This window comes from Tupaia chinensis, unplaced genomic scaffold (assembly GCF_000334495.1).
Source record: "Tupaia chinensis unplaced genomic scaffold, TupChi_1.0 Scaffold000094_1, whole genome shotgun sequence".
Classification (NCBI taxonomy): domain Eukaryota; kingdom Metazoa; phylum Chordata; class Mammalia; order Scandentia; family Tupaiidae; genus Tupaia; species Tupaia belangeri.
In genome coordinates, this window is record NW_006159556.1 from 5,079,441 (window position 1) to 5,095,617 (window position 16,177).

Here is a 16,177-nt window from a genome sequence, read left to right on the forward strand (position 1 = left end):
CAGCAGGAGCTTTACAAAACAGTGAGTAAGGTACTCCCATCACACTGATCAGTGTGCCCAGATAGGTGCATTTTGTCATTGAAAAGGTCATTATTAGTCATTTCTGCCCTGTGGTTCTCCTGGGGTTTTCACCTTCTGTGTCCCAGTTTGTTATTAGGAAAACAAAGACCAACTAAATAGAACTCAGCACCAAGACACTGGCAGAGCTGCAGCTGGAAGCCTCCAGTCAACTGAAAACTTCACGGACCTGAGTAGTGGTGTGGAAGAGACAGTTGCAATCACAGGATTTTGGAGAGGGGAAGTTAAAACATTTTGTCCAACTGTTCTGTTTTGTTTTGTTTAATTTCACAAGAGAGAAAAATAAAGGCAAGCAAAATAAGACCACATATTTAAGATCACCCAGTTGGGCTGCATCTGGTCACGCTACCTCTTAGTTAACCCATGTATCCAGATGTCAATTCATCATAAGGATTATTCAGTTTTTGTTTGTTTTGTTTTTAGATAGGGTTTCAGCCTACTTCGCAGCTAGGACTACAGCTAGGACTTCACAGCTAGGGCACGTACCACCATGCCCAGCTTTGAGAGTTGGCCGGGAATTGGACCTGGGCCTCCCATGTGGCCTCGGTCTGCTAGGGAGCCAGTGACCGAGGCTGGGCCGACAGATGGTAATTTTACTGTTTTACTGGGTCTCTGACTCAACTCCTTTCATAAGGAGATAGAAATATACAGGAAGAACCTCATTTTGTTAGCAGTTAAATTTAGGATAAGCTCTAGACTCTAATGAACAATTAATGATTTTTCACACTCCTCTGATCATGGGCTAGGCATTTCCATAAACATTGCCTCGACGCAATGAAAGAGAAAGCCAGTGTAAAAATAAACAACAATAAGAAAAATACAACTAAACTTTTCCATAGCTAAATAAGTGTTTTGACATCCCAATTTTTGGATTTCAGTTTTAAGAGAAACCGTGTGCTTCTCAAAATTGTTAATGAGTAGCAAATGTTCACAGTGGTTTGAGGCAGATGGCACAAAGCTGAGGTCCTGGCGTCCATACTGAACTTGGTCAGGCAAGGGAGTTAAAAAGAGAAAGCCTACGTTTCATATTTCTGATGGTTCTCTTCCTCCTGAATATTTCTTATAAATCTGTTTTATTTAATAAAAAGAAAAGGCCTATAATTTATGATTTCATTGAAACAGATTTAATTTCTAAAAGATTGATTAATTTCTAAAAGATTGAAAAAACAAGGTGGAAATGCTCAAATGTCCATCAGTAGATGAATGGATAGACAGAATGCCATGTAGCCACAGAATGATTATTCAGCCACAAAAGGGGAGGAAGGACTGACAGTCTGCAACATGCGTAAGCCTTGAAAACATTATGCTAAGTGAAAGAAATCAGTTAGAAAAGATCACGTGTTATGGTTCCATTCATACAAAAATGTAGAACCGGGATCTCTATAGAAATAAATTCTAAAATATTCTAAATATTATAAAAAATATTCTAAGAGAGTAATTCTAAAAGACTGATTTAATTTTTAAAAGATTGCCTTTCTGGGCAAACTCCTCATGTGTCTCCTGTATCTAATCAAGAATCTGTTATTGCAATGGGAAATATTTGGCATATATATATGTAAACTGAACAAAGATGAGCTGGTGTTTGGTGCAAACCATTAACTTTAAAAAACAAAAGATTATTAAAACTGATAAATCAGGGTGACAGGTCATCTTCTTTTCCAAATGCCATTATAGATGCCATCTGATCACTGACCACGATCATCTTTGAGCAGAGATGATTCTGGGAAGAAGGCTGGAAACTAAGAGATGGTAATGTAGGATTAAGAAGATCTGAGGTCCATGATGAATACGGAAGAGGAAAATGTGTTCTCTTATGAAAAGTAACGATTCAGATTTTTAAGTTATAAGTTTAAGTTATAAATTCAGATTTTTAAGTTATATTGTGATACGATTCACATACTATAGAAATATCCATTGAAAGTGTACAAATCCAATGAGTTTTAGTCCTTTCACAGATCCATGCCACCGTCAGTCAGTTCTAGGATCCTCCCTCACAAAACTCCATCACTCTTAATTTGTCTACCAGCACTAAGAAAACACCAATCTGCTTTCTATTTCTACAGAGTTCACTATTCTACACTTCCATACGAATGGAACCATAACACGTGGTAATTTCTTTTACTTAGCATAATGTTCTCAAGGCTTATGCATGTTGCACCATCAGCCCTTCCTCCCCTTTTGTGGCTGAATAATCATTTTATGGCCACATAGCATTCTGTTTATCCATTCACCTACTGATGGACATTTGAGCATTCCCACCTTTTTTTTTCCCACTTGCTTGATGAGGTTCAATTCAGTTATTTTTGAAAGACTCAGAAAACTACATTACTATAATTCTAGTTGTCACATGTTTTAAAAAACTTTTATTAAAAAATATACTGAATATTAATAAGACATTAACTTAGAGTGTGGATTTTTCACCGCATCAGTAGAAGGACTAGATCTCACTGTTACGCTGTGAAGCTGATTTTATGCTGGGGAAGCATGCAAGTGCCCAGGTTTCACCAGGCCAGAGAAGGAAATGCTGTGTGACCAGACTTGGTACAAGATTCTCATCCCTTTCTTTCTCTCTCTCTCACTTGCACACACATGTGCTCTATTACAAATAAAGAAAGGAAAAAGCTGCATGTCCTTTCTGGTTCTGTTACTCACAGTGTGACAGTTGGCGAATTATCCATCTACTCTGAGTCTTAGTGACCTAGTCCACAAAAATCGGGATTGAACTACAACCGTGGTTTTATTGAATCAATGGAAACTTTATTTTCAATGAAATGTTAGGTGGAATCTTAATATATAGAATAAATAAAAGATTTTGTCTCAGTCATATAAGTTTATTGTTAAAACTCAAATTTACATCATTTTAAAAAGTTAAATCAGTGACTATCGAATTATTAATGTGAACTTCCAGAAACCCAAGGTTAACATGCACATTTGAAACCCAAGGTAAACGGGTGACAGTTGCAATCTTCTTTGGGTGTCAACATTCAGTTTGGTTCTATATTCCTTATTAACTTTAGAAAAATCTGATATTCAGAGGAATCACAAAGGATTGCTTGCAAATTCAATGAGCCCTTTAAAAGCTTGCCATGCAATCTCACAACACTCTCCAGGTGAATAAAATGGGTAGGAAGGTTATTCTTTAGAGCATTTTTACTGTTATGAGTGATTTATGCTAAAATGTATTTCCAAGTAAATTTAAATCAAGTGTTTATAAAATGCCTGCAGTGTATTCCATGAATAAAGTCTATGGTCCAAATGACTACTATTAATAGAATATTCATTCCAGGTTCGTAAATTTGAAGATCTGCACATGTATCTTGTTTAGTCCCATTGTAAGAGATTTCTGGGCTGGTGGGAGGGATTGCTTGTGGCCACTGGTTTGGAGAAGGTAGCTAGATCTCATTAATTTTTATTGAGGAAAAGGCAGATGGAAGAGGAGGAAAGGGAGAAAATAATATACTCAATGGAAATAATTCCTCAGCAAAAATACCTCCTTAGCAGATATTAAAGATCCTCCTGGACTCAGGAGCCCTAGGAATCTGATGACAGAGGGGAAAAGAGGCCCTTTAGAAACAAGACGTATGTGTCTGCCATGTGTGACCATAGGAATGCTTTGCTAAGACACTGGCGTGGGGCTCGCTGCCGGCAGATGTTTTTCATTTACTTTACACAGTCACTTGCTCGCCATTTCTGGTCATTAACTGGGAACTATAAAGGTTGTCATTCAAGCCAGGACACCATGAGAGTGGAAGGCATCACTATCGATAATTATTCTGGGGCAGCACCTGTAAACTGGTCACCCTGGTTAAGAACCTACCCCTTCTTGAACAGAAAATACTGGGAAAACAATGACAATAAAGCAAAACCCAGACAATTTGCACACATATATTATTAATCTAGTACAATGTCGACCTGTCTCCAACGAATCTTTACTATTGACATTTTAACTTCAGCCTAACATTTCAACTTTTAGAACTAAGTTTTTCAAGTTATTGTAAAATGTAAAATGGTCAGTCAGCCTAAGAAGATCTGATGTTTAAGGGGAAGAACTCAGTTTTTGAATTCAGCGTAGTCCAACAATACATAAACAAGAATACAAAATAATATGGGAGGCCTAGTTCTATGGTCTGGTGACTCAGGCAGCCGGATCCCACATGGCCGACCTCCCCTTTGGAGTTCTGGACCCGGAAGCTTGAGAAACAGACTGAGTGCATGTGCTCGCATGCCCAAAGTCCCTAAAGGAGGATGAGATGGAGGTGAAGGGATTGTAGTGTGACCACACCCCATGGAAGGGTGCTTTCTTCTCTCCTCCTCTGTCTCTCTCTGGCTAGCACATGCACCCTCTAGCAAATAAATAAATAAATAAATAAATAAATAAATAAATAAATATATAAAAGAACCATAATTGGTTTATTAGTGTGAATTCAATTTAATAAAATTGATTTCTTTTTTTTTTTTTTGGAGAGGTTTTTGCTATAGGGCGCATGCGCTTGCCAGACAGACAGAGAGAGACATCACCCCCCAGGGGGGATGGCCACGCCACAATCCCTTCTCCACAATTTTCCTCTCAGGATCTTGGGCACACATGCACGCACACGCGCCCGGCATGAGTTTTAAGTCACCAGGTCCGGGACTTGAACTGCGGTCAACTACATGGGAGTCCAGCGACATAGCCATTACGCTAACTGCTGGTCCCAATAAAATTGATTTTTAAGTGCTTCAGCACAAAAGGATCAGGTCTCACTTTCTTGGAAAGCAATGGAAGCTGTAGTTAAATATTTTTCCTTTTTTTGGTTTCATTTGATTATTTTTTTCTTTAAACACTTTTTTTCTGTTTCTATCACTATTTAATATTTTTTAATTGTTCAAGGTCTCATCTTTTATTTTCTTCCTTCTTTTAGTTGCATTATAGCATCTTTTAGCTTAGTGTTTATACGGTCCATTTTCAACACTGTATTAACACAGATTTTTTTTTAAAAAAAATCACTGTCAAATCTACAGCTACTTACTTGATCTATAGCTTTTTATTATTATTATTATTTTTAACTGCAATAATCACCAAATCCTCATTAAAAGTTTTGGCATTCCTCTTTGATACCATTGAGGATCTTGGGGCTAGAATCCCTTCCAAATAGATAAGTCAAAAATTTTTTTTTGCTTCATATCTAGATGCTTTTAACTAATCTATATTTATTTACTTCCTGTAAATGTGTATTATTAGAAAAATGGAAAAATCTAAGATAAAAAAATCCATTTTTATAATTTAACATATGCATGAAGAAGGCTATTTGTTAATGATAGCTGACCTTAGTTAAGCCTCTAGGAGTTACTTAGATATATGTCTAGGAAAAACATTGAATAATTTACTATTTTATTCATTCCCCTGGGAGATTTTTTTTTGCTATAGGGCATGTGCATTCATGAGAGAGACAGAGACAGAAAGCAAGAAATCACCCTCGTAGGGATGATGGCCACCACAATCCCTTCTCCTCCACTCTCTTCTTAGGATTTTGTGCACGCACGCACACACACCCAGTGTGAGTTTTAAGCCACTGTGTTTGGGACTCAAACTGCAGTTGCTATGTGGGAGTCCAGCGACATAATCACTACGCCATTTGCTGGTCCCATAATTTATTATTTTTTTCAACATTCACCCATTTTAATGCAGGAGCCAATAGTAACAACAGCTGGGGGAAAGGGATGAACAGATTTGGTCTACCTTTCTGTTTTTCCTTGATTTAAAAATATGCTCACCTCCTCCAAAAGGTCCCCATATCACTCGGCGAATGGACCTCACCCAGTCTTCCATGTCATTCTGGGTGCTCGCCATGAGGAGGTAGCTCTCATGATTTGCTGTCATCCGATCACGATCACCTCCTGTAAAAGCACAGCAATGCATTTAGTTAAAGGTTCGCCCAAAGATTCCTCATCCTCAGCGTCCTAGGGATTCTCTAAAATATGAACGTGCTTAATACAGCCAGCATTGCTTCTACCCAATGAAGTGGAAATTTGTACCACGGTTTCCAAATGGGAAAAAAATGTATATCTGAAGAGAAAAGGCTCTTACGTTTCCAGGAGAAAGCTGGAGAGCAAATGTCATTCCCAACAAATCCTGTTTCTTTGTGTTTTCTCTTATTCCTTTGTCTTAGTAACAACCCATAGGTCTGTAACAACTCATTATCTAATCTTGTCACAGGGAGCTGCCTATAGGGGAAATTAGAAAAAAAAAAAAAAAAACGAAAGATGGAGAAGGTGGAAAAGTGGTCACAGAGCTTGGATTATCATGGAAAACAAGCCCTGACCAGCCTGAGCACTCCCGAGTACTCACACAGGCCATCAGGTCATCATGGTTGATATGGGGGTCCTAGGAGAGGTAAAGAGCTACATGCAAGGGCCACCCCATAGACTAGTGGGAAAGGAAGCCAGATATCATTTGGCTGACCCCCATTTGAATTCTGGCCCCAATGCCTTGAGAAATATACCAGGCCTACATGTATGCATGCCCCAAATTCCAAGAGGATGAAGAAACGAGACAGGATTGCGGCATGACTACACCTCACATGGGAGTGGTTTTCCCCTCTCCCTCTCTCTGGCATGTGCACGTATTCTCTGGCCCAAAACAAATAAACAAAAACAAAAATAAAACCAAAACGCACACACATCTCATACACAACTACACTTCAGACCCAGAGGTCCTCTCCTGTGCTTCTGTTCTGGAAGAGAAACTTTATCTCCACCAACCACAACTTCGAAGTATAAGCAATGCTTCCATGCAAAAGGCTAATGGTTTCTCTTATATTTTTCCCCCAAAAGAACATCCCACATATTTTAAAGCCTTTATGATCCCTAATATCAACTTTGAAGTGCTGGATTTCCAAGACATATAATTTAATTTCTTAGAAATCTTTTCTAGCACAATTAAATTTCTTTAGTGACCAATTTTCCCCTTTACCAAACAGAAATAGCAATATCTGACCTCGAAACAGATCTTGAGGTCTGGCTTTCCTTGTGCCTTCATTTATGTTTAAAGGAATATTCTGAAGACAGGTGACAGTGACCGCACTGCTTCACTTTCTTTGAAAATAATTAGTGTTACTCACAGAAGGGATAATTAGGAGAATGGAATAGCAAGTACCCAACTGAATTCTGATACCATGTTAATATGTCAGCTCCTAAGATGCACACATGTCTACTGACATTTCATTTTCACCAAGTATTGCGAATTTGCAGCCTGGGGTTGAACAAATCCATATCCAAGTGTTTTGTTTGGGTAAGACATTGCTCATTGGTTTGTAAGTGGATCTGAAACCCTTTACGAGGGGCTTGCAGACTCCAATTTACAGCAGGCACCGCCCTCTAGTCTAATGCACCCACCCCGATTCACACAGAGCTTTGAAAGCACCGGACAATTGAGTTGGTGACCTGCAACGTCTATGTGAGTGCTCTATGTGGAGGAGGACACTAATGGAAATCTGTAGAACAGGTGAAAGGTCAGAGAAGTACAATAACTTTTAGCCAGGTGAGCAACTAGAACTGGTGTTTTCCATTTTAATCCAACTGGCTGGGTCAGGAGGCCACATCAAATCTGTTTCCTAAAGTCAACAAATCTCTTTACTAAATGTCTTATCATGTGTTAGAAAGCATCTCACTATTAGGGAAACAATGATCCTTTTCTACCTGTGGGTCCCCTCTAGGTCAATGATCACTTTAAGCAACTTGTACCTGAAAATGTGTAAGTTCAGGAGTCAGAGATAGCCCAGGTACCCCGTTTTGTCTTATACTCGCTGTTAGACTTCTGGGGAACTTCATAACCTTTGGAAACACACTGCTTTTAATCACATGGTAGAAATAATGTCTACATAGTAACTTTTTTTTTTTGAGAGAGATTTTTAGCTATAGGGCATGTGAGCTCACCAGACAGACAGAGAGAGACATAGAGACAGAAAGCAAGAAATCACCCCCCAGGGAGGATGGTCACGCCGCAATCCCTTCTCCTCCATTCTCCTCTCGGGATCTTGGGCACACATGCACATGCGCCCGGCATGAGTTTTAAGCCACCAGGTCCGGGACGCAAACCGTGGTCAACTACGTGGGAGTCCAGCAACATAGCCATTACACTAACTGCTGGTTCCCTTCATAGTAACTTTTTATGAGAATTAAATGAAATAAAGTATATAAAAATACTAGCACTTATGTTTGGCTAAAATAGAAATTGTGTAACAGAAATTCCTTCTAATGTAACTGCCTCCCACCCTTACCAATGGGAAAAGTACATATTACTAAATTGACCTCCAGATCATATGTTTACAGTGTCATCTTTCTTTGACACCAATAAACATAACAAGGCATGTATGTATGTATGTAAATAGACCACACGCTAATGTACATATGCATGACCGTATGGTATGATGTGGCAGAAGTAACTAAAAGGCAAAATAAAAAGCTGCTATGGATGGCACGGCACGGTACTACATTTTATTCTGTATTGCGATCCACTTACACCACAATATTGAGCCGAAAAAAAGTGACCATTTTGAAATCAGAACATTATAATTATTGTCTTTGCCCAAAGGATGCTTAGCAATTCAGACAGCAATATCCTGCCGGGTCACTTCTAGCCCTAGCAAGGAGAGTGAGTGACAGCCGAGAGTGCACTGCCTGGAAGCGCAGGGAAGAGAACGATGAGTACAACTAGCCATTATCCCCTCACTTTTCATTTGCTTTTTCCTTTTTTTTCTCTCTGTCAGCGGTGCTATGTGTCTGACCCTGAATCTCATTTAGACTGCCAATCACAGATATGAAAGCCCATCTTTGAATTTCACTCTTGGTTAGAGATCTTTATTCCTCAGCAAGAGTAGGGAGGGAGATTTAGAAAAACTTGTTTTTACAAGTCTTGGTGGCAATATAGACTCAAAACAACTGTAGAGACTTCTATAGATAGGAACCGGATACTCTGTACTGAAAACCCGTGACCTCTAACTGAAGATGCCGTCTGTTCTAATGCACTAGCACTCAGGTCTGAGAGCCTGGTACTCTGCCTGGTACAACTGGAGGGGCTGAAAAACAATTTGTCAGATGTACAAATTAAAAAATGAATAAACGTAGAACTTTGACTTTCAACCATGCAGATCAAGTTTTACTCTTTTCATTAGCCCTTTATGGGACTTCATGCTCCATTGAACCATTTTGCAATAACAAAAAAGATTTTAAAAGATAAAAATTTAAAAAGCAAATGAGCTCTGATTATCACTGGAGTGTGTTATAGTTATCATTGATCCACTTATATTTGTATGTGAGTGTGTGTATTAAATCATATTCTATATGTTAATACTTATTCTCTCTCTCTCTTTTTTTTAGTTAGCTATGGGGCATGTTTACTTGCTTGGTGTAGGGGAGGAGAAAAAGAGAGAGAGACAGAAAGAGCTCTCTCTCTCTCTCTCTCTCTCACACACACACACACACACACACACACACACATACACCCTATGGGGGGGGGGGAATGGGCACATGACAATCCCTTCTTCTCCATTCTCCTCTAGGGATTTTGGGCACGTGACATATGTACCTGGTGTGCTTCTCAAACCAGCGGGTCCAGGAGTCAAACTGAATAGTCAGCCATGTGGGATTCAGCCACCTTAACCACTGAGTCACTTGCTGGTCCCCTTCTTAAGTTCTGCTTGAACATAAATACCTATGCATTTCTAATTTTTAAAAAATCACTGCATTTCTAATTTTTAAAAAATCACTGCTTAAATGATAGTGAATTTGCACACATTTTAAAGGATACAATGTATCGGTAAATACATTAACTTGGGTCTGCAGCAATACTTTACTCCTGGTGTTAACATTCCAAAAATATTTGTGTTGGGCCAGTCCTGGGCCCAGTGGTTACGATGGATGGATATCACACGGCTAATCTCACTATTTGAGTCCCAGGCCTGGCGATTTGTAAAACAGCTGGGCATATGTATAAGCATGCCCAAAATCCTGAAAGGAGAGAGAAATGGAGGAGATGGGATTCCTATGTGACCATTCTCCATTGGGGCCACTTTCTTACTTTCCTTCCTTCATTCTTCCTCTAGCAAGTGCACATGTCCTCTGGCAAAGATTAGGAAAAACAAAAACAAAAACAAAAAGTAACTGTGATAATAAGTTAACTAAGTCCATGAGACCATTCAGTTCTACCTGTTTATGTGCAATTGAATGTATGTACACATTTTGTTAAAATCTGAATATTTGCATTTGTATGACTTTTTTTCTTTTTTTGGAGAGGTTTTTGCTACAGGGCACATGCACTCGGCAGACAGACAGAGACAGAGAGACAGAAAGCGAGAAATCACCCCCCGGGGGGATGTCCACACCGCAATCCCTTCTCCTCCATTCTCCTCTCGGGATCTTGGGCACACACGCACACGCGCCCGGCGTGAGTTTTAAGCCACAGGGTCCGGGACTCAAACCGTGGTTGACTACGTGGGAATCCAGTGACATAGTCATTACGCTAACTGCTGGTCCCTATGACATTTTCTTTTTGAGAGCTAAAACAGATTCTCTAAAATAAAATAAACACTTAACATGATTAACTTTGATAAAAACAATAGGTAGATTAAAAAATTTAATAGACAAAACAATCTAAAATTGAAAAGGCAGGTTAAAAAAATCTAGTTAAAAACACATGGTTAAGGGACTGGCAGATGGCATGGTGGTTAGGACACTGGACTCCCACATGGCTGACTGCAGCTCAAGTCCTGGACCCAGCAGCTCACTTTCTCACTTTTCTCTCTCTCTCTCTCTCTGTCTATCTCTACTCAAATATAAAAAAAATTAAATAAATAAAACAAAATAATTCTTTAAAATGTACTGTAATTCTTTTTAATTAAAAAAGAATTAATAAGATATTAATTAATAATTAACCAGTAATATCCACTATTAACCATATTAAAAAAACCTCCACTTATAATTTAAAAAATTTAATAAATTTGCCAAGTTTTTTTTTTTTTTTTAAATTTTGGAGAGGTTTTTGCTATAGGGCACATGTGCTCACCAGAAAGACAGAGATAGACAGAGAGATAGAAAGTGAGAAATCACCCTCAGCAGGGATAGTCACACCACAATCCCTTCTCCTCCACTCTCCTCTTGGGGTCTTGAGCATGCATGCACATGCACTGGCGTGAGTTTAAGCCACCAGGTCTGGGACTCGAATTGTGGTCTACTACATGGGAGTCCAGCGACACAGCCATTATGCAAACTGCTGGTCCCAGAATTTTCAGATTTCTAAGAAAAATGTTAGGTATGATATGCCAAAAAATGTTATCCTCTTCTCTCTCCTTTTTTTTTTTTTTTTTTTTTTTTTTTTTTTTTTTATAATTTTTTTTTTTTTTTTTTCATCACAACACACATATGAATTTTCCATCCAAAATACACTGTGCATTGGCTCAATCAAGCACATCAACATATATGTTCTCAGCAAATGATTTCCCAATTTTTGTGTCCTGCATCCCTTGCCTTTTGTTTTGCCATCCTAGGTTCCCCATCCCCACCCTCTGCCATGTCCCATCTTCCTCCTCCATTGTCCCTGACATTCATGATTGCCCTCAATGGCTTCCGCCCCCCCCCCATTCAATTGTTCTACCAATGAACTCAATTAGTCTAAGTATATCCACTAGCTAGCACAGCTGACATATCCTTACACATGTATCCAAATCTGATCCTAGGCATAAACCCCAGGGAGTAGAATGAACATATTATAAAGTAGACCCCAGTTGTGTCCATACAACTCTCTTCAGTCATCAAATGTGCATTTTTTTTTCCTCCTGCTTATTACTTTTTTTATATTAAATTATATTGCCTAACACTCATTCCCTGAGTATCATCACAACACACCAAGTGTAGTTTCCCATCTAGGATAAACTACATAGTGTCTTAATCAAGCATGTCGTCACCAATACTGTTCCATTTCTACTTTCATACATATAAATATGTTTTTTATCCTATGTTTGACCCTCAGCCCTTTCCCCCTCTCCCAATTACTCTATCTCTGCTATAGACAGCTATCCTCCAGAGGGGTCATTGAAAATGCGATACCTGCGAGTAGAGGGAGAGGGGCCAGGAGTCCAAAGTTTTTAACAATAGGGAAAATAGATTCCATTCAAGGTTGGATCAAGTGTGGGTCTCGTGCAGTTCCGCAACTGTAGGTGAGTCTCCATGGAATACAGTTTCAGGAAAGCGGTTCTGGCAAGCAGAGTTGACCATCAGTTGATGCGGCACAGCAGCCATCTTGTGGTTAGCAGGAAGAACAATTTCAAATGTCTGAATGGTTCCATATCCCACTTTCTTAACCACTGCACTAGAGTGCCTAAATGTGATAGGCTCCAGTACGGAAAATTTCAGCTCAGGTATTGACTGCCTAGTTCCTGTTATTTATGCATCTTATTTTTAGAATTGCATCTCTTACATTAAAGGCAGTTATCCTTCTTCTTAGATGATTACTTATAACTTTTTTAAGGAGGGAAAAATAAATTTCCGAAAAACTTTTGATTTTAAAGTATGTGCATCAAGGAAAATGTTTATTCCAATTATATGCTTTAATTACTTTTATAAGCAGTAGTGCCACTACTTACATACTAAATTATTCATCTATGATTTAAATTCATGAACAATATCCAGCTCTAATTAGCACTTCTAATCAGCTCTGTAGTAACAGTCTTGCTAAATATTTGTACTCTCCCACCATGTTATTTTACAGAGGTTTCCTGAATTTAATCATTTGAGTATCACATTGAATTTAGGAAACTAGGCAATCTTCTTCAGCTGTTAGTAAGATTCCTCCCTAAAAATGAAGTAGTTTAGTTGAAATGTCTTCGACATTGAAGAATGCAACTGGAAAAAAAATGTAGATTTTCTGCATGAGTGTTTAATGAAAGATTCTAAATGATATCATTTCAATTGTTAACTTAGAAACATATGTGACTAATAATTTCATTTCTAAGATAAAAATAAATTTGCCTAAGCAATTGTTCAACGAAACTCCGACATTAGGCAATCAATCTATTTTAGGTTTACAAATGACTGCTAAAGTTCTAAGGAATCTCCTGGAGGAGAAAGTTAATCCCTGAATGCCCTGTACATATTATACTCACTACTTAAATTCCTTCCTTGTGGGTACCTTAAAATTATCTATTAAATAATTCTATATTATCTGTTCAAAAAGTAATTGCAGTAATTTTACTTCTTTGAAGAAAAATAATTATTTGACTTTTCTAATTAAAGGATTTACTTCCCAAGCTAATTATATGCATACAATTTTACTCAAGAAATTCATTTACTTTAAATAATTCACAAGAGCATTGATTTATTCATCTTAGACATCTACAAGTAGCCAGAATTTAATCATTTTGAGGAAATGAAATCAAATTATTATCTAGTATGTTGTATAATACTATGCATTGAGAGACGTTTTCATTTTTATTTCTTTTGGACTTAGTTTTATCATCTCAATTGTTAAAAATAGGTACAATTATTTGTTATCCCTTCTCTTCTAAAATGTAAAAATTATAGAGTTAAATAATTACATACCTTTCTCTCAAACTTTCAATTGTCACTGTGATATCTGACATCAGGCCAGAGTTCCATGGTGAAGAATTTAAGGTTTGTAGCATAGAACTAGAGGACGGGCAGACATTTCCCTTATAAAGAGTAAATGTTCAAATGTGAAACTTCATAAATGAATAATTCCAAGGACCAGGACACCTGGGGATTTAGGAACTGGAATTCTGATATTTCTGGCAAGCAGAGGTCACAACTGCACCAGTCCAGATATTTCCTAACTATAGTAATAATGAGACAATACCTAAAACCCATCTAATAGTATTCTATAAAGGATGGTAATTATATGCTTTCATTGACAATAATGGAGCTTTATAAGAACGTCAAAATTAATCCATCTCCTATGTCTTTAAGAAGAGTTATGTATTTTCATGCAGTGATGGTTAATTTTATATGTCAACTTCACTGAGCTAAGAGAAACTGGATAGCTGGTAAAACATATTTTCTGGGTTTGTCTGTGAGGATGAGGATACTATCCCTTATGATACAGTCACTAAAATAGAATTCCAAAGAGTATTCACTACTATAAGTTTCTATTTTACACATGGAAATATGTAAATATAATACATGATATTATCTCAATTTTCATATGAGTAGAAAATCAGTTGTATATGATACTAGATGGAAATACATAATTTTAAAAATGATTATCTTTGAATGATAGAATTGGGATTTTTTTCTTTTTTAAATTTTATATTTTTTATTCTTTTTTTTAAATAAATACAGCGTGTGTGCTTGCCTGAGAGAAACACAGAGAGAAAGGGAAAATGAGAAATGAAATCACCCCCAACAGGGGATGGCCATACCATGGGTCCTTCTCTTTACTTTCCTCTTGGGATTTGGGGCGCGCACACACACACACACACACACACACACACACACACATGCGTGATGTGTTTTTCAGCCTCCTGTTCTGGGACTCGAACTACACAGTTGACCATGTGTGATCCAGCTGCCTTAACCACCTCACCACTAGCTGGCCCCAAATTTTATTTGTTTGTTTGCTCTCCTTTTGTGCTTTTCTGTATTTTCCACCTTATGTTGTTTTATAACACATGTATTATTCCAGATGTTTTACCATATTTTATTACAGAAAACTAAAAACCCGTTGAAAACAATAACTGAAAGGAATTCATAAGGTCATGAAAACACTAAATGATAACAAGCCAAGGAGAGCTAGAAGTTAATTATCACTCATTATCACTCAATGCTGCTTAAGAGCAAACACTGAATTCTCATTAAGGTGCTCATGACCCTGCCCCACCTCCCCATCCCCAGGTACAGATCCCTGAGTGCATCCTCAGTAGAAGATTTGGGACAAGAGAGCAGAGCCTCAAGTGCAGACTACACCATGTAACTAGGACTTCCTCAGTGATAAAACGGACTGATACTAAGGTGTGCATTAACACCTTCCTAAAAATCAGACATAAAGAGACATTTCATTGTACTTACTATGTAAAAAGTTCCCCAGTCACTATAGTAGACTTTTGAAAGTCTATTAAAAATAACTTAATGTCAATAAAATTGTGAATTGACAAGCAAAATGATTTCTCAGAAGTGTGTGTGTGTGTGTGTGTGTGTGTGTGTGTATGCAATAACTGTAGTAAACAAACTTTATTGATATGGAAGGACTCTGAATTACTGAATAACATGAAGAGCTGCCTGAAGTTCCTACCCTCCAGCAAATTTACTGTCCCTCCCCAGAGCTATAGGGTAACCTGAAAATTTTAAATAGATTAGTACCTTGAATGGATTAGACTTCCTGCTTCTCTGCCTCCTCCCTTTGACACTGTGTGGGTGGATTCTGAGCCCCTTCCCCATTCCTAACATCCAGAAACCTCCCCTTCCCCAATCCCCCATAAAAGACTGTGTCCAACCTCCCAGTTGGGGCGGAGATTCAGAGTGTTAACTCCTCCATACCTGCTGACATAACAAACAGTTCTCCTAATCTCTCCTAGTGCTTTCCTTCCCTCGGCATCTGACTTTCTGCAACATTATAGCTATACTGTGAATTATTTGTTAATTTTTAAATTTTAAAACAAATTACCCAAAGAAAATTGTGGCCTCAGACATTTGGGTTAGTTTCCAAACCAAGTTCACAGTACAGACCTGAAAACATTGCAGTGAACACTTGCAATGTTGTTAATAACTTTAAGAGTGAATTGTTTCCTCATTCCAAATGATAGATCAGGTCAAAATTAGATCTGTTGTACTTCCACTTTATCACAGCTTACAGAAGATATGTTCATCTTCTAAGAAGAGTTACTCATTTCCATTCACACAACTGCAAGGTCTTACTTTGCTCAAACCCTAGCCTGGGACTAGTCGTTGGTGTAATGGTGGTTAAGGCAGCTGGATTCCACATGGCTGACTGCTGCTTGAGTCTCAACTCTGACGGCTTGAAAAGCATGCTGAGCATATATGTGTGTGTGCCCAAAATCCCAAAAGGAGATAAAAAGGAAAAGGAATTGTGGCATGACCATCCCCCATGGTGAGT

At 38.1% G+C, this 16,177-nt stretch overlaps 1 protein-coding gene across 5 annotated transcripts in view; it reads right to left on the reverse strand.

Moving 5' to 3' along the window:
- Positions 1-16,177, reverse strand: part of ARHGAP24 (Rho GTPase activating protein 24) — a 527,420-nt gene that overhangs the window by 73,877 nt on the left and 437,366 nt on the right. For 4 of the 5 annotated variants that reach the window (XM_027769876.1, XM_006143285.3, XM_006143284.3 and 1 more), the window contains one exon: positions 5,833-5,955. In XM_027769876.1, coding sequence (XP_027625677.1) covers positions 5,833-5,955 — 123 coding nt within the window. Of the gene's footprint in view, positions 1-5,832; positions 5,958-11,920; positions 11,924-16,177 lie in introns of all 5 variants that reach the window. The other variant, XM_014585826.2, reaches the window with a different exon arrangement.